Source organism: Pleurodeles waltl, chromosome 3_1, assembly GCF_031143425.1.
Source record: "Pleurodeles waltl isolate 20211129_DDA chromosome 3_1, aPleWal1.hap1.20221129, whole genome shotgun sequence".
NCBI lineage: Eukaryota > Metazoa > Chordata > Amphibia > Caudata > Salamandridae > Pleurodeles > Pleurodeles waltl.
In genome coordinates this window covers 1,463,874,287-1,463,893,455 of record NC_090440.1, presented here as the reverse complement: position 1 = coordinate 1,463,893,455, position 19,169 = coordinate 1,463,874,287, and the positions used below count along the sequence as shown (strand labels likewise).

Genomic DNA, 19,169 nt, shown 5'->3' with positions numbered 1-19,169 from the left:
CCCAAACAAAAGAGGATGAAACTAACCTTTCCCAAGAGAGTCTTCATCTTCTAAATGGAAGAACTTGGAAAGGCCATCTGCACTGACATGGTCAGTCTCAGGTCTCTGTTCCTGTCAAGAAATGGGACTGCATCGTAAGATACATCACCAAATTCCCCTGCCCCTGCCAGAGCCCAGATATCCTGGTTCACCACATGGCGCTACAGGCTCCATCACCATACAGTCCACCCACACTACACTAGGGTAACCAGGTCCACTACATGACATTACAGCCTCCATTTCTACAGTGCACCCACTCTCCACTAGGAGATGAGGGACGGATGCTTATGCCCGGTAGGTGGTGATGCCGGAGGGTACACGGGGATGCTGCGCTGCACTGTTAGCGTCTTACTCCTTAATCATCTTTCATTCAGACACCTGCAACAAACAAAACTATGTCTTGAAAAAGCCCCCTGGAGAGCCACAAGGCAGCAGGACAGGCGCACAGTACAGAAACAGCTTCCTGCTACTGCTGGCTCTATCAATTGGCTTGGCCAGCCCTTTGCTCCTAGAGGCTGGTGCTGCTCTCCTAGCAGTCCAGACGGCCCTTTGCTGCTGGCAGAACATATCCAACATGTACATTTAGTCCTTCAAGCCTTACAAGCCAAGAGGCTGTTTCCTACAACGGAAGAATTTGATTTCCACACTTCCTCAGTGCTATCCCTAGGGTTTGTGGGTTTTCCCTACCAGGCTGAGTATGGACCCTGCAAATGTAAAAGCTGTAATGGCCTACCCCTTACCTGTGTCAGAGAAGTTCGAAGCTTCCTCAACTTTCGAACTTTTACCAGCAGTTCATTTTTGGAGTCTCACAGTTATTCAACCCCATTATCAGCCTTCTGCGTAAGGGGAATGTTTTTGTTTGGACTCCAGAGGCCAAGAACGCCTTTTGCTCTCTGAAGCACCTATTCACATCCGCCCCAATTTTACAGAACCCAGACACCACCCAACCTTTTTAAGTGGAAGTGGACACTTCAAACCTGGCCTTTGGGGCCATCCTGTCCCAATGCTATTAAAACACAGGACAACTGCACATCGTAGACTTTCCCCCCCCCCCCCAAAATTGGCAGAAGCTGAAAGGAACTGCACAGAGCTGTTGCTCGTGAAAGCCGCCTTCCAAAAATTGTGTCACTACCTTTCAGGGGCCAAACACCCTGTCACGATCTACAGGGACCATAGCAACCTACAATTTTTAAAATCCGCTACAATGTTATCACCCCGGCAACTGCAATGGTCTCCTCTTTTTTTTTTTTTTTTGCAGGTTACTGCTTTGTCATCACTTACTGCCCGGGTCGTAAACGCAGGAAGGCTGATGCTATCTTCAGGCCACACATGGAACCAGTAGAGCTTCCTGAACCTCCACCGCTGCTGGGGCGAACTAATTTCATAAACTGCACCACAGTCCACTCGCAGGAGTAAGAGGCAGACCTTAATAATGCTGTGCCCCTCGTTGACTTCCAGCAGTGGCTAATTCTCCATCTTAGGGGCACCTAGAGCAGGGGTTCCTTTTCCATGAGTTTTACCCACACATTCCCTTAGACAGAGAGTTTTGAGTTGGTGTCACAATTCCCCATTATCATGGCATTTAGGCATTTTTAAGACCTGGGATTTTTTAAAGAGGGAGTTTTGGGAAGACACCATAATTAGAGATTGCCATCTATATGTCTTGTCATGTACAGTATGTGCTCAAGCAAAGAGCGAGTACAGGCCTCCTGCAACCTTTGCTCATCCCGTCTCAACCCTGGCAGACCAGGGGTGCACCACTTTACTGGTGATGGTCGATCGCCTGACCAAAATGTGTCATTGCATCCCCACACAAAGAATCCCAGATGCTCCACGGTTAGCTTCACTATTTCTGCAACACAGAGTCTGCTTGCATGGGCTCACCACCAGCATAATTTCAGATCGAAGAGTGCAATTCTTATTCCTACTAGCAGACCTTCAGTAATCAGTTGGGTATCTCGGTAAACCTATCACCCACCTGTCATCCCCAATCAGATAACCAACAGATAACTTTGTTTGTTCCACCCCGACAAACCCGGTCCAGAGCCCAGACCTCACAAGGAGGGTACTGTCAGGGAAAGCAGCTGCACCGTAAGCTGCATCACCCATTCCCGTACCCCTGCCAAAGCCTGGATATCCTGGTCTATTGCATGAAGCTACAGACTCCATCACCACACAGTCCACCTACACCACAGTCCACCCACACTACACTGTAGCTGAGGGGCAGACGCCTACGGCTGGTAGGTGGTGATGCCGGAGTGTACATGGGGAGGCTGTGCTGCGAGCTCGTGACTCCTTATTCATCTTTCATTCAGATACCTGCAACAATAGAACTATCCCTTGAAGAAGCCCTCGGAGACCCACAAGGCAGCAGAACAGGCGCGCAGTACAGAAACATCTTCCTGCTACTGCCTGCTCGATCAGTTAGTTTGGCCTGCCCTTTGCTGCTGGGGCAGTGGAGTTTGGCAGGTCGCTAGAGGCTGAGGCTGAGTCAAGCCAGCCTTTTGCTGCTGGGGCCGCATTGGAAAGCCCTAGCAGCCATCTTAGTTGCAAGGGTATTAAAACCCTTTCCAGGAAGTGCTTGATGCTTCACCTTGAGCTTCCTGATTGTGAGGAGACACTTGGCCTCCCAGAACCTGGTGGACCTATTTTGAAGCTTCCAGGAACCTAGGAGCAGCGCTTCTGTTTTCCCATCATCGGAATCTGGCCAAAGTATAGTGGTACCATGAGTACAGCAGTGGGGCAGTTCAGCATTCTTTGAGATGGTTCCACATTACCGTCAGGTCCACAATGCTTTGAAGAATCTTGTGATGAAACAGAGGTACCGGCTATTGTTTTGAGTGACATTTAGTTTTGTTAGTGTTTCAAGACTCTGATGATCACATGTGCAGTGTTTATACTTTAAAGAACTTATCAAATTACTTTTATATGTTTTTTCACTACCAGGCTTTCATTCCAAAAGTTCAGTGTTTAGGAGATTCCTAGTGAAGGCCTACAAGGAACCATTCTGAGTTCATGCACACCCCTTCCCAGCAGGGGCCTTTGATACTGGCGGTGTGTCCTGACAAGAGTGTGTGAAGAATGCTTGTGTGTGTTCTTGGTCAGTGAGTCTGGTGGGGCATCTCCTTGGGGCGACTTTAGCTGCATATGCTATACCCTATGTGACTAGTATTCTCTGTGAATCTCAATAGGGATCTTCCCCATCTATCAGACGGGACCCTATCAGGTAAGGATTCCGCACTATAGGCTACTAGATGACCAGATCCTTGCAGATGTAACTTGTAAGTAGTGTAGACTAGGCAAGAACAGTGAGGCATTTCTGACCATAAGGGTAAGGTCAGGTAACTGTGCTGTGTCTATTTCCATTTATGCATCCATGCTGTAATACCCTAATTGTACCGCCACACACCAATATTTGATCATCCCATCTGGGGGAATTCAATATTCATCCTGAGCTGTTGCTCCTCCTTCAGGGTTTCACAGCCCCATCGATTAGTTTGTTTTGTTAGTTTATTGTTTGATTCCAAACCTCCCCCCCCCTCCCTTGGAGATATCGGTCGGCACCGAGTTTATCATATCCACTTCCCGTGGGATGCTTTCTGGGGCTTGTGGGACCATGCTGCCTCTGCAATGGAACGCAGGTAGAAGGAAACGTTCCATCTAGATTGGCTCTGACAGTTCCACTGTAAAGTCCATTCCCTATAGGGAGCTAGACCACCTTAACAGTCTGGGGTTTCACCTTTCATTTGCATTAACCATCTGAGAGGCTTGTGGCCAATTTGAACAAAGAAGTGACATCCAAACAAGTATGGCCTCAGCTTCTTCAGGGACCAAACCACAGCAAAGACGTCCCTCTCAAAAGGCACTCCAACGCTACTCTCAGGGGAGTAATCGCCTGCTAACAAAAGCCACAGGTTGGTCATAACCATCATCATTTATTTGGGGTAGGATTGCTCCTATCTCATGTTCAGAGGCATATGTCTGCACTATGGACTGCTTGGTGTAATATGGAGCTTTTAGAACAGGTGCTGAGCACATTGCTTCCTTCATAGTGTCAAAGTCCTTTTCGCTACTCACTATGCAGTTCACTTTGTTGGCCACCTTTTTGGAGGTTCGTTCTGTGAGAGGTGCCACAATAATACCATATCCTTTCACATACTTCCAGTAGTACCCAGTCAAGCCAAGGAATGCCCTGACTTGGGTCTGGGTGGTTAGAGCTCTCCTGTCCAGAATTGTCTGGATCTTGGGTTTTAGTGGTTGAACTTGGCCTCCACCTACAAGGCGACTCAAGTATACAACCTGACCCTGCCCTATCTGGCAATTGCTTGCCTTTATAGTGAAGTCTGCACTTTTCAGAGCCTTTAAGACCTTCCCCAGTGGATCAAGTGATCCTGCCAGGTGGAGATAAAGACAGCAATATCACCAATATATGCTGTACTAACGTTTTCTAACCCAGCCAAGACTTTGTTCACCAACCAGTTAATGACCCATTCTGGCTCTGCTAATCCCACTATTGTGTGACTGTCTGGGGTTAACTCACAAAGTCTCAACTGTCAATTACACCCAGTCATGTGAGCTAAAGCAGGCTGCAGGAACAGACTGCTAAGGGAAGGTGACAGGGGCGTTATGTAAACCAAAGGGCATAACAGTAAACTGACAATGCCCATCAGGAGTGGAGAATGCGGATTTCTCTTTTGCTCCAGAGGTCAGACCTCACTGCCAGTACCCTGAATTGTCAATTAGTTCATCAGCCCTAGGAATAGGGTGTGCATCTGTTTTGGTCACAGCATTGAGGCCCCTAAAGTCCACACAAAACCTAATTTCCCTCTTTCCACCCTAGGAATGAGACCTGGGAACTACGATAAGTGGGCTGGCCCAGGCCCTCTCAGCGTGCTCAATGACTTCCAATTCCAGCATCCTGCTTACTTCAGCTTTGGTGTTCTCTTTGAAATTATCAGGTTGTCTGTATATTTTATTTTGACAGGTAAGCTGCCCCTAGTGTCCACATCATGTCTACACCAGGTCATCTGACCAGGGGTCAAAGAGAAGCGCTCAGCATACTGAAACAAGAATTGTGTGCTGTCTGCTGTTGGTCAGTGAGGGTGTCTGAAAAGACCACTCCTTCAACTGAGCCATTTTTGGGGTTGCTGGAGAGATTAGAGAGAGGTACACTGTAGGAAGTTGGCTCTGTATGTGCTATTCCAAAGTAAGGAATAGCATGCACAGAGTCCAAGGGTTCCCCTTAGAGGTAAGATAGTGGCAAAAAGAGATAATACTAATGCTCTATTTTGTGGTAGTGTGGTCGAGCAGTAGGCTTATCAAAGGAGTAGTGTTAAGCATTTGTTGTACATACACACAGGCAATAAATGAGGAACACACACTCAGAGACAAATCCAGCCAATAGGTTTTGTTATAGAAAAATATATTTTCTTAGTTTATTTTAAGAACCACAGGTTCAAATTCTACATGTAACATCTCATTTGAAAGGTATTGCAGGTAAGTACTTTAGGAACTTTGAATCATTACATTAGCATGTATACTTTTTACATAAAACACAATAAGCTGTTTTAAAAGTGGACACAGTGCAATTTTCACAGTTCCTGGGGGAGGTAAGTTTTTGTTAGTTTTGTCAGGTAAGTAAAACACTTACAAGTCTCAGGTTTGGGTCCAAGGTAGCCCACCGTTGGGGGTTCAGAGCAACCCCAAAGTTACCACACCAGCAGCTCAGGGCCGGTCAGGTGCAGAGGTCAAAGAGGTGCCCAAAACGCATAGGCTTCAATGGAGAGAAGGGGTGCCCCGGTTCCGGTCTGCCAGCAGGTAAGTACCCGCGTCTTCGGAGGGCAGACCAGGGGGGTTTTGTAGGGCACCGGGGGGGACACAAGTCCACACAGAAAGTACACCCTCAGCAGCGCGGGGGCGGCCGGGTGCAGTGTGCAAACAAGCGTTGGGTTCTCTGTAGATTTCAATGAGAGATCAAGGGATCTCTTCAGCGGTGCAGGCAGGCAAGGGGGGGGCTCCTCGGGGTAGCCACCACCTGGGCAAGGGAGAGGGCCTCCTGGGGGTCACTCCTGCACAGGAGTTCCGTTCCTTTAGGTGCTGGGGGTTGCAGGTGCAGGGTCTTTTCCAGCCGTCGGGAAATGGAGTTTCAGGCAGTCGCGGTCAGGGGGAGCCTCAGGATTCCCTCTGCAGGAGTCGCTGTGGGGGCTCAGGGGGGACAACTTTGGTTACTCACGGTCTCGGAGTCGCCGGAGGGTCCTCCCTGAGGTGTTGGTTCTCCACCAGTCGAGTCGGGGTCGCCGGGTGCAGTGTTGCAAGTCTCACGCTTCTTGCGGGGAGTTGCAGGGGTCTTTAAGTCTGCTCCTTGAAACAAAGTTGCAGTTCTTTTGGAGCAGTGCCGCTGTCCTCGGGAGTTTCTTGTCTTTCTTGAAGCAGGGCAGTCCTCAGAGGATTCAGAGGTCGCTGGTCCCTTGGAGAGCGTCGCTGGAGCAGGGTTCTTTGGAAGGCAGGAGACAGGCCGGTAGGACTGGGGCCAAAGCAGTTGGTGTCTTCTGGTCTTCCTCTGCAGGGGTTTTTCAGCTCTGCAGTCTTCTTCTTCTTGTAGTTTCAGGAATCTAAATTCTTAGGTTCAGGGAAGCCCTTAAATACTAAATTTAAGGGCGTGTTTAGGTCTGGGGGGTTAGTAGCCAATGGCTACTAGCCCTGAGGGTGGGTACACCCTCTTTGTGCCTCCTCCCAAGGAGAGGGGGTCACATCCCTAATCCTATTGGGGAATCCTCCATCTGCAAGATGGAGGATTTCTAAAAGTTAGAGTCACTTCAGCTCAGGACACCTTAGGGGCTGTCCTGACTGGCCAGTGACTCCTCCTTGTTATTCTCATTATTTCCTCCGGCCTTGCCGCCAAAAGTGGGGGCCGTGGCCAGAGGGGGCGGGGAACTCCACTAGCTGGAGTGTCCTGCGGTGCTGGCACAAAGGGGTGAGCCTTTGAGGCTCACCGCCAGGTGTGACAGCTCCTGCCTGGGGGAGGTGTTAGCATCTCCACCCAGTGCAGGCTTTGTTACTGGCCTCAGAGTGACAAAGGCACTCTCCCCATGGGGCCAGCAACATGTCTCGGTTGTGGCAGGCTGCTGGAACTAGTCAGCCTACACAGATAGTCGGTTAAGGTTTCAGGGGGCACCTCTAAGGTGCCCTCTGGGGTGTATTTCACAATAAAATGTACACTGGCATCAGTGTGCATTTATTGTGCTGAGAAGTTTGATACCAAACTCCCCAGTTTTCAGTGTAGCCATTATGGTGCTGTGGAGTCCGTGTTTGACAGACTCCCAGACCATATACTCTTATGGCTACCCTGCACTTACAATGTCTAAGGTTTGGCTTAGACACTGTAGGGGCACAGTACTCATGTACTGGTGCCCTCACCTATGGTATAGTGCACCCTGCCTTAGGGCTGTAAGGCCTGCTAGAGGGGTGACTTATCTATACTGCATAGGCAGTGTGAGGTTGGCATGGCACCCTGAGGGGAGTGCAATGTCGACTTACTCGTTTTTGTTCTCACCAGCACACACAAGCTGACAAGCAGTGTGTCTGTGCGGAGTGAGGGGTCCCCAGGGTGGCATAAGATATGCTGCAGCCCTTAGAGACCTTCCCTGGCATCAGGGCCCTTGGTACCAGGGGACCAGTTACAAGGGACTTACCTGGATGCCAGGGTGTGCCAATTGTGGAATCAAAAGTACAGGTTAGGGAAAGAACACTGGTGCTGGGGTCTGGTTAGCAGGCCTCAGCACACTTTCAATTCAAAACATAGCATCAGCAAAGGCAAAAAGTCAGGGGGTAACCATGCCAAGGAGGCATTTCCTTACATACACTCTCAGCATATTCTCCCTCATCAGTGTCCATGAGCATGGTCATCTCAGCTCTGTCATAATAGGGTTTAAGGTGACTGACATGGATAACACTTTTGGGGCTTCTGCAAGAGCAAAAGTCCAAAAGGTATGGGACTTTCACTTTTCTTTCTAGAATAAGGTAGGGTACACATTCCATTTGTCCAGGAGGGCCCTGGAAGCCACAGGCTCCACACCCCATACATTCTGCCCTGGTTGGAAATCCACCAGTGGAGCCTTTTGGCCCTACCAGAGCTTTTGGAGCTCTTGGATGAACTTGAGGTTTTTAGAAGCTTTTTCCATGTACTCAGTTATTCGAGAGCGAAGGCCAAGAACATAGTCTACAATATCCTGTTTAAGTTCTCTGAGAGGTCTCTCCCATCCCTCCTTCACAAGACAAAGTGGTCCCCTCAAACGATGCTCAATCAGAAATTCAGAGGGGGAAAACCCTACTCCCCTCTGTGCCACTACCCTGTAAGCGAAAAGCAGGCATGGAAGTAGGACATCCCATCTCCTATGTTTTTCAGGGAGTCCACCAATCATACCATTCAACGTCTTGTTGAATCTTTCAACAAAGCCATTGGTTTGTGGGTGACATGGGGTAGTGAGCTTATAGGTCCCACCACATTCAGCCAACGAGTTTTAAGTAGCCAGCCATGAATTTTGTATCTGTGTCTGACACCAAATCCTTTGGAAAGCCAACTCTGGTAAAGATGGTAATGAGGGCCCTAGCTACTGCAGAGGCAGTAGTAGTCCTCAGGGGAATTGCCTCAGGATACATGGTTGCATGATCCAATACAACCAGTATAAATTGGCTTCCTTGAGCTGTTGGAGGATCTAGGGGACCAACAATGCCAATCCCTACACTTGCAAAAATAACCCCAAACACTGGAAGTGGAATTAAGGTGGCCTTTGGGTGGCTACTTGTCTTACCACTGGCTTGACAGGTGGCACAGGAGTTACAAAACATCTAAAATGCTGAGGCACTATCACTCTCCTAGTGGCACCAAGTTTGAGGTCTCTGGCCTCAGTGAAAAGCAGTCCCTTGTCCCTCATCAGGACAGCAAACACTAGAGGATAAAGAGACCCTGCTAAGAATGTCAATGGTTCCCAGGAGAAGCAAATATCAGGTTCCAATAACAGCAGAAGAACTACACAACCTCTACATAGCAAGCCAATAGTAGGATCCAGTAGCACCGAGGCAATCCGTTCCAAGACCACCAAAAGTAAGCAGGAACTGCATATTCAATCACTCATGTTTAGTCCCACCAAATGCCAATGCAAGAGCAGTAAGGACAGGCAGGCGAATCAACCAACACTGACATGGATAAAGACGCATCCCACTGTGTGAAAAAAACCTGCTAAGGGGCATCTCACTGCTGTAAATCCACGTGCATCTCAGACAACAGAACACAACCATAGAAATATACAAGGGCCACACTGGCCTTGGTCATAAAACTAACCTGGTAAGGAACATCTCTCTTCCTCTACAGGGTCCAGAGGTCGACCGCATTCTTCCACTACATAAGACAAGTCCTAACATGAAGACATCCCCAGGAGGTTATATTACCAAAGAGGGCAGAATACAGAAGGAACCTGGATGTTCCAACCATCAAAGTAGGCAAAAAATAGACAAAGAGAGATTGAGGAGACAGACAAAGTGGAACCACAGAGCCAACAGAATGATGGTACACCGGGCCCCAATAAACACAAAGCCAAATACCAATCAAAACCCTGCAGAAAGGGGACCAAGTACACACTATTGTCCAAGATGGGTGTTGGAAATGGCCTTTATGCAGGGTCACCCCCAAACTTTTGCCTTCCTCCTTATCTTTTTCTGACCTCATTTTTGCTGGCTTTAGGACTCTGCGCACTTTACCACAGCTAATCAGTGCTAAAGTGCGTATGTTATTTCCTTAAAACATGGTGACATTGGCTCATACCCAATTAGCTTATTTAATTTACTTCTAAGTCCCTTGTCAAGTGCACTACATGTGCCCAGGGCCTGTAAATTAAATGCTACTAGTGGGCTGCAGCACTGGTTGTGTCAACCACATAAGTAGCCCCCTAACCATGTCTCAGGCCTGCCTCTGCAGTGCCGGTGTGTGCAGTTTCACTGCCACTTCGACTTGGCATTTAAAAGTACTTGCCAAGCCTTAAACACCCTTTTTTCTACATATAAGTAACCCCTAAGGTAGGCCTTAGGTAGCCCATATGGCAGGGTGCTATGTAGGTAAAAGGCAGAACATGGACATGTGTGTTCTAAATGTCCTGGTAGTGTAAAACTCCTAAATTCGTTTTACATTGCTGTGAGGCCTGCTCCTTTCATAGGATAGCATTAGGGCTACTATCATAGACTATTTGAGTGGTAGATCCTGATCTGAAAGGAGTAGCCAAGTCCTATTTAGTATGGCCAGAATGGTGATACAATATCCTGCTTAATGGTGAAGTTGGATTTTACATTACTATTTTAGAAATGCTACTTTTAGAAAGTGAGCATTTCTCTACACTTAAATACTTCTGTACCTTCCAATCCACATCGGGCTAGGTTGAGTTGACAGCTTCCTTGTGCATTCACTCAGACAACCCCAAACAAAGGATGCTCAATCACATTTGCACACATCTGCATACTGAGGGTCTTCCTGGGCTGGGAGGGTGGAGGGCCTGACACTTACATGTCAAAGGACAGTAGCCTGCCCTCACACAAATGATTGCCACACCCCCTACTGGGACCCAGACAGACAGGAAGGAAATGAAAGGGGACCTTGTGCACTTCTAAGCCACTCTTTGAAGTCTCCCCCACTTCAAAGGCACATGTGGGTACTTAATCAGGGTCTCTGACCCTATCAACTTAGACACTTCTGAACAAGACACTTCCTGGAGAATAACCTGAACCAGAACCTGCAACCTGCCAAGAAGAACTGCCTGGATGCCCAAGGGACTCACCTTACTGATTTTCTGAGAGGGACTGCTGCCTTGCTGTTGCCCTGCTGCCTCACTGCTCTCTGGCTGTGCTGACAAAGTACTCTCCAAGGGCTTGTATAGAGCTTGCCTCCTGAAGTCTCAGGTCCAAAAAGACTTCAGTCCTGCAAGAAGAACCCACCGTGCGGTGAAAATTGCTGCACAGCCTGCAAGAAACGATGCACAGCCTGCATTGCAGTGAAAACATCACGCACGCCAAACCGGAACAACGCAGCCTGACTTCGCAAGGAGAAGATCGATGCAGTGCCAGCATAGCAACCGGAAATTCGACACACGGCCCACTGGATCGACGCAAAGCCGAGCCGGAACGACAAACCCTACCTTCCTGAGAGGAATCGACGCAGTGCCTGCAGTGCAGTAGAAATTTCCACGCAACACCCACCGGATCGACGCAGCCCCTGGGACTTCATCCAGCAAGCGCCGGATTTCAACGCATCGTTTCCGGGGCGTGCGAAAACCCCGCAACCCGAAGAGGATCCAAGTCAGCACGCCAGAAATCGACGCAAAGCCTTCCTTGCGTGGAAAACTATTGACGCATCGTCTGTGTACGCCCGGAGAAACCGACACACACCTTCCCGTTTCCCACGCATCTCCTCCTCTGAGGCCCCTTGCGGATAATTTTGATGCAAACCAGGTACTTTGTGCTTGCAAGAGACACTTGTTGCTTTTTAAAGACTTTTTAAAATCATTTTCTAAAGTGATATCTCAACGTGTACTTAATCAGATAAATATTCTATATTTTTCTAAACACTGTGTGCTGTATTTTTGTGGTGTTATACTGTGTTATTGCATGATTTATTGCCTGACTGCTCAGTGCCAAGCAACCAAAGGGTGGACACGGGATAATTTGGATTGTGCGTTACTTACTCTGACTAGAGAGAGGGTCCTTGCTTGGACGGGGGTAACCTGAATGCCAACCAAAGACCCCATTTCTAACATTGGTGGCATAGGACTTGTATTTGTACAGTGACATACAATAGCTACATGTACACTGCCTACCCACAGTTGAAGGCCAACTTGATTTTTTGTCTTTTTATGCAACTTCATTTTCTGCCTGACATTTTTAACTAAATCCTCATTCACCATATCTCTGGCTGGGTCTCAAGCAGGAGCTGAAGATTTTGATCTAGCCAAGCTGGAAACATACACTGTTAACCAGCTGAAGAAGAACTCCATGTGCAGCGAAAATCGACGCACAGCTTGCATCGCGGTGAAAGAATCACTGCACGCCAAACCGGAACAACGCAGCCCAACTTCGCAAGGAGAAGATCGACACAGCGCCAGCATAGCGACCAGAAATTCGACGCAAGGCCCACTGGATCGACTTCCTGAGAGGAATCGACGCAGCACCTGCTGTGCGGTAGAAATTTCCACGCAACACCCACCGGATCGACGCAGCCCCTGGGACTCCATCCTGCAAGCGCCGGATTTCAACGCATCGTCCCCGGGGCATCCGAAAACCCCGCAACCCGAAGAGGATCCAAGTCCGCGCGCTGGAAATCAACGCAAAGCCTTCCCTGCGTGGAAAATAAACAATGCATCGCCGTGTGTGGCCTGAGAAATCAACGCACACCTCCCTGTTTTCCACGCATCTCCTCCTCTGCGGTTCCTTGTCGAGATTTTGAACGCAAACCAGGTACTTTGTGCTTGCAAGAGACATTTATTGCCTTTAAGGGACTAAAGACACTTTATATAATTTTTACAGTGATATTTCAACATATTCTTATTGCATCTTAATCGTTCTGACCTGCATCTTACCAGATAAATATTATATATTTTTCTAAAGACTGTGTGGTGTTTTTTGTGGTGTTCTACTGTGTTATTGCATGACTTATTGCACAAATACTTCACACATTGCCTTATACGTTAAGCCTGACTGCTCTGTGCCAAGCTACCAGAGGGTGGGCACAGGATAATTTGGATTGTGTGTGACTTACCCTGACTAGAGTGAGGGTCCTTGCTTGGACAGGGGGTAACCTGACTGCCAACCAAAGACCCCATTTCTAACAATGGGTAAGAAAGAGCAGGAACAATAATTCACCCAGTGGCAGTCCACCACAAATGCAACAACCCACCACAGCTGGCAGTGGAGAATCCCAAATGATACCAATGGCAAGGAAGCCCAATTATCCCTTCCCCAAGTACACTCACCAATATATCCAAAGAGGTGTAACAAGGGATGAACACATAGGAAGAAACACCAACATAACTTGCAGGACCGAAAAGAAAATCATGTGTGGCTGCTTCCATTAGGGGTTTGTATTGGTGTATGAGAAATATAGTAGGATCTCCTAATATGACAGTACCATGATTATTTCGGAAATGAGTTTCACCATATGATTGTCATGAGAGTAACTTATTTCCACTCCTGGGCTTCACTTTACACAACAGAGCATTCAGAGACTTACAGTATTGGTTTAGTTCATGTAAACCCATTGGACTGTAAACTCTCAAAACAATGATTTGGAAAAGGACTGTCCGGGGCAAGAAAAGTGATGCTGTTGCGACAAGGAGTTATATGGTAACTGATCTGTCCTACAGAAATTAGACTGTAGCAACACTTCCTATCAGGTCTATATATCTCAACCCTAGCAAAGGAAGACTTTGAAATGGTTGAGGTAAACTTTACAAATTTAGGGAGATCATGACAAGTATGCAAAGTGGGAAGACACTCTAACCCTATGGGTTCCAAGTAGAACTATAAAAGTTGCTTGCATCGTTGGTGAGTCCACACATGCTGATGACGTTTGGGGAAGGCCAGGATCAGGGAATATTACCAACGGACTTATGTCTTGCTCTAATAACTTTAACACATATAGAGTGCAAATCAAGGTTAGTTTGAGGGACATCCTGCTCCTATATTCAATGTAGAAGCCAAACTACTGGCAACTATGCTCGCCCTCAGGCTCAACAAGGTCATAAAATAATTGATCCACAGAGACCAGAAGACTGGATTTATGCCAAACCTATCTACCAGCGAGAACCTTAGAACGACTACACAACTGGCTAGACTTTACAAAAGACCCCAGAGCCCCCTTAGCAATACTCTCTGTAGATGCTACGAAAGCAAATGATTCCATACACTGGCCATGTCTATTTTCAGTGTTGAAGCATTTCATTTGTGGACCACAATACAGTAGTCGGGTGGTCCTTCTTCATAGGGATACACCAGCTGTGGTGAAATTTGAAACATTTCAATTGGAGACGGGAAACAGGCAGGGGTATCCACTTTACGCCCAGTTCATCATGTGTATACAAAACAGGCCATGTTGGGTTTGATCGAACAGAAGGCTCGAAGGCTTTGATTGAGACCTGGACCAACAGAAAAGATATGCCTACACACGGAAAATGTCCATATTTACATAGTTGAGCCTGGCAAAATGCTGAGGCCTGTCCTAGCACTATTTGAGTATCTGAGAGGATACTCTGGTTATAAAGTCAACTCGGGTAAATCAGTACTCTTTCTGATTGGTGACTGGGTTCTTGAAGTAATTCCCGATCTCCTTATAGTAGAGTGATAGTTTCAAATAACTGGGCATCCACGTAACTAACTACCCAGATAAGTTCAAGGAAAAGAACTACAAAGGCTTATGATGGAAATTCAAGGAGACCTGTCTAGATGGCACAAACTCCCGTTGTGAAACTCCCATTGACATACCTCAGAATAGCAACTATCTTTGAAATTATCACACTTCCAAAGCTCCTATACGTGATGCAAATCACACCCTTTCTAATAACTGATGCTATCTTTATAAGTATGGAGAGAGAAATCAAACTGTTGCTATAGGATGTGGCAGCCCAGCGGGTAGTTCTCAGAATCCTGTGCAGGTGTTGCTCTTCCGCACTTAAGGGTATACTGATGGGCTTCCCAACTGCTGGTAATAAATGACTGAAACCATGCCCCGACAGACAGTTCGGTATTAAGACTTTTGCAGGTACACAACACAGTGCCCACTGGGGTACAATATTTGTATGGTGGGAATAGAAGGGTAAACCACCTTGTCCTGCACAGACAGTTATCACAGCATGGGATAAAGCAACATCCCATATCTGATGAAGGACAAACTCACAATGGAGACACCATTATGGGAACAAACCGAACTTACAGAAGTGTGTAAACTGAAGAGATACACTTGATGGGATTTGATCAGAATTTGCAGTCTTAGAGACATGATAGAGGACAGGACAGTTAAATCCTTTGAGCGACTCCAGGAAAAACAGGATATTTCCCCCACTCCATGCAATAACCATACCCAACACAAACATTCCATACGTGCAGAGGCCATTGGGGAGAAATAGCCGGCTATGCTCGAATCGAATGACATATATTAAAGGGCCTGCTGGGTAAGGGGGCTATATCCTCCACATATAAAATAATAATAATAAACACCCTATATAATCTTAAGTCTCTTCATAAGAGGTGAGAGAGGGATGTTAGCGATCTGGAGGACATTTATTGGCTCTCATGCATACCGAAGAGGCCAAGGTTTTGTGTAATTCAATTCAGTTCAAGGTTCTGCATTGAACTTACATGGACAGGGTTGCCTGTGATACCAGAAGAATGGTGGCTCATTTTTCTATACACTGTGGGCCTGTCTGGGGATTACAGGCTATTGGCCTATGATTCTGCATGAATTAAAGGACAAAATAGAAGGAGATATTGTTTGCAATCCCCATTTTGTGCTACTTGAGGTACACAGGGATATAGCTTCCCCCCGAAAAAATCTGTTATTTTGCTCAATATGGCTGGTGATAGCTAAAAGAGTCACTGAACATCTATGGGGGTCACCAACACTGCCAACAAAGGAAAAAATGGCTTGCAGGAATGGATGCGTGCATGCGGCTGAATAGGTAGTCTATAATGGTAGAGAATGTCCTAACAAATTGGATATAATATGGAGAAGATGGAAAGAATTCTATGGTTTAGAACCTTCCACCCTTCCCTGCAGTGTCCCCCAAAACCATCCAACCCACCTACATCACCAGCACTTTGAATAAAGATGGGTACAATCACCAAATCGGAACTGGATTTACAAGGTTACAGCGGTGGCTTGACATGGGTTGTGAGTGACTGTTTGGTGAGCCCCTCTCGTGGGATCTCGGAAGCCTCCAAGGGTGCACCTAAATGTGATCATTAACAGAGTATATTGCACTATTTATTTGTACAAGCCAATAAGTTATGTATATTTTCAAACACCATCATGGGTTCAACATTTGTGTTTGCTGGAGATTCTCCAATAAAATTAAAATACAGTCCAAAAAAAAGGAAAATAAAATTGGACTGTAACTCTGGCACAAAGTGGATTTACAAACACTCCAATGCAGCTACTCACTGACAAAACCAAATGCTTATTTTAATGGATGGTATTGGAATTAACATACATTGTCATTAGGCTACTCCCTGACAATACAAATGTTTATTTAAATGCATGGTACTGGAATTAACACTTACAATCTTTGATTTGAAGATATCTAGCAGTCCAGATAAATGAGTATATTGGTTGAGCACTTTGCGAAGATGCACCATTTCGAAATCAGTCCGAACCCCAGGACCTTGGCATTCTCCAACATACAATCGTCGCCATTTTTGATGTATTTGCACAAATAACGGCACCTGGCTAAAAAACATTTTGCAACATGTTTTTATTAGTAATTAGTACAGAATCGTGGTGCAAGTAGACAACAACTGGCTAGAAACACTACAAGACATTGGAGGGAAAAGAATGAAATAACAAATGCGTATTCTAAAAAAGTACTGTTTAGCAAAACAACACAGCTTAATGTTGCCTTTGCATCCCACAGTGGCCAGTCTAGTCACAGCACGTACCAACACCTTTTTTTTGTTTACATTTTGTGGTGGGTTTTCTCACTTTCCAAGAGCGGTTTCCAGTACCTAGAGTGCACTAACTGCATCCTATACACAAATCTTTACTATGCTACATTATGGCATGTTATTTTAATTAAACACTACTCTGATGCACTTTGATAATTTAGCACAACTAAATAGGCCAGGTCAATTGATATGAAAATCAACTATGCATTAAAAATATAACCTACCAGCCAGTGTTTCCCAAAGCAATAGAGACTGAACTTAGCAGAAGGTTGCACTTGGATTCGCTTATAACCGCATCATTGGCTGCAGGAGCAATGACCAAAAATTCACGCAGCCCAAACCTAATTCAAAAGAATAATTGTTAATGAGGAAAAAAAAAGCCACATTTGATGAGCATTTCTAATACCATAGTTGCATTTTTTATTATAAATGTGTGATAGCATTTCAAGGATCCTGCTACATGCACCTCAACATAATTTCTTCGAATTTTAACACTGCCTTCAAAACCTTGTCAGTCTTTAATCATGTTAACATATACATCCTTATGCTTTTAGGGGATGAGAGATTTTGGTATAAGGTTTTAATTTGGTCAGTTCAGTGCTGTATTTAAATTTACTGTGAAGTTAATTAAGCTTTTAGTCATCTAACCATGCTTTTTAAATTCTGGTTAATTAAAACCACAACAAGAAGGAAAAGATAATCTGATACCGAATGCTTTACATCTTCATGCAGTCTGCATCCAATTTTTACCCTAAATTGGAACTTTTGTTTTTTTGTCTTCTTTCTCTTCCTTCCACTTTGAGACATATGTACTTTGCTTCTTTATGAAGCCAGTCTTAAACTACCTTCTGCAGTCCTTTTGTACGTGGATTCTGATCTGAGCTAGGGGGTATAGCTTGCCTAAGTTTGTTGTTGTCTTGGTCCCGATGCACATCACCAGCGCTCCCCCCTTCCATTTTCAGAATATATCCCAGTGTTTTAGCCACACTTGCCCTACTGACTTATGCAGTGCGTAATTTGAGCAGGTTGTTGCAGGTGGGACCCATTAGCACTCATTTGTAGGTTGATGTATATGAGACAGCGCAGCAGTCTGGTTTGCTAATACTTCTTGGGGAAATTTTGAAAACTTCCCTGGGAATGCATTCCGCCCAGTGCTTACCATTGGCTTTGTGGTTTGTAGCTCACATTTGCTTGCTTTCTATTTGCTAGCTTTATTTATTTTAGGCTGTCCAGCATGTCTATGTCCCTCTTATTGCTGCTTGTATTTTTCCATGAGTTCCCGGCTCACTTTCTGCAAACATGCCTTTCAAATTGTGGTCTAATCTTGTCACGTTGCTGTGCATTCAAAGACATGCTTTGTCGTCCAAGAGACCTTTAAAGTGAAACCATATAAGTGACAATCTAGCTGGATACTAGAAGCTGGAAAGGAAAGGTGTTTTTCTAACACTCAACAAAATGTAAATGATGTAAATGAGCTGTGCAAATGTTTCAGAATATATCACAATTAGAAAAGCACCAATGAAGCACATTTTTGTAATTCTAAAGTGTGGTGGAAACAAATATTTTCGTACAATCAAAACAAATCATTCCACTAGGTGATGCCATTTCCACACACTATCATTTATGCATTGTATAGTTTTATCAGTAAAACTGTATGTGCAAATGTAATGGTCATTTCAATTGAAAATGTCTTGTTTGTAATGGCACTGCACTACCATACTGTGCATACTCCACTTTACACCACTCCACTGTATACTATTCCAAGCTACTCCACTCTGAGACAGTCTATGACACTCAGTGCCACTCCACTCTACAACACTTCACACCACTTTACTCCATTCTGTGACACTCCATTCCACTCTACGCCATTCCACAACACTTTACTTCTCTTTACTACCCCTTCACTCCGACACTCTACTCCCTTCTAAACCACTGTACTCCATGCCACTTTATCCACTGCACAGCACTTTACTCCACTCTGCACCTCTTCATGATGCTCTATGACCAGCCAATCTACCACACTCTACGCCACTCCTTTCTGACACTCTACTCCACTCTACGCAATGCCCTCTATGCCACTCCACTCAATCTATGACAGCCCATTCTAAGACATAATGCCACTCCATGCTACTACCCTAGGCAATTCCTTCTACCTCACACCGTGGCTCTCCACTGAAAGAAGCTCCAATCTACGACACTTAATGCCACACTACTCCACATCACTCTACTCTACGACACTCAAGGACACTCCCTGGCACTAGGGAAAGGAGGAAGAAACAAAAACTGACAGTGAAAGCAGAAATGAAAAAGAATCTGCAACAATGAAATGCAGAGGCATGGAGTATCTGGTGGTGGATAAAGGAGGTACGAGATTTAATCAACAATACACAGCCTTTGTATTTAACACCCCGATCTTTGATAGTGCCATCCATGGGCTT

General features: G+C 45.9%; 1 protein-coding gene across 2 annotated transcripts in view; it reads right to left on the bottom strand.

Moving 5' to 3' along the window:
* RAB3GAP1 (RAB3 GTPase activating protein catalytic subunit 1) overlaps positions 1-19,169 on the bottom strand; it is a 434,305-nt gene that overhangs the window by 367,093 nt on the left and 48,043 nt on the right. For both annotated transcript variants that reach the window (XM_069225057.1, XM_069225058.1), the window contains exons 6-7: positions 16,956-17,072; positions 16,351-16,516 (exon numbers count right to left, since the gene is read on the bottom strand). In XM_069225057.1, coding sequence (XP_069081158.1) covers positions 16,351-16,516; positions 16,956-17,072 — 283 coding nt within the window. The remainder of the gene's footprint in view (positions 1-16,350; positions 16,517-16,955; positions 17,073-19,169) is intronic.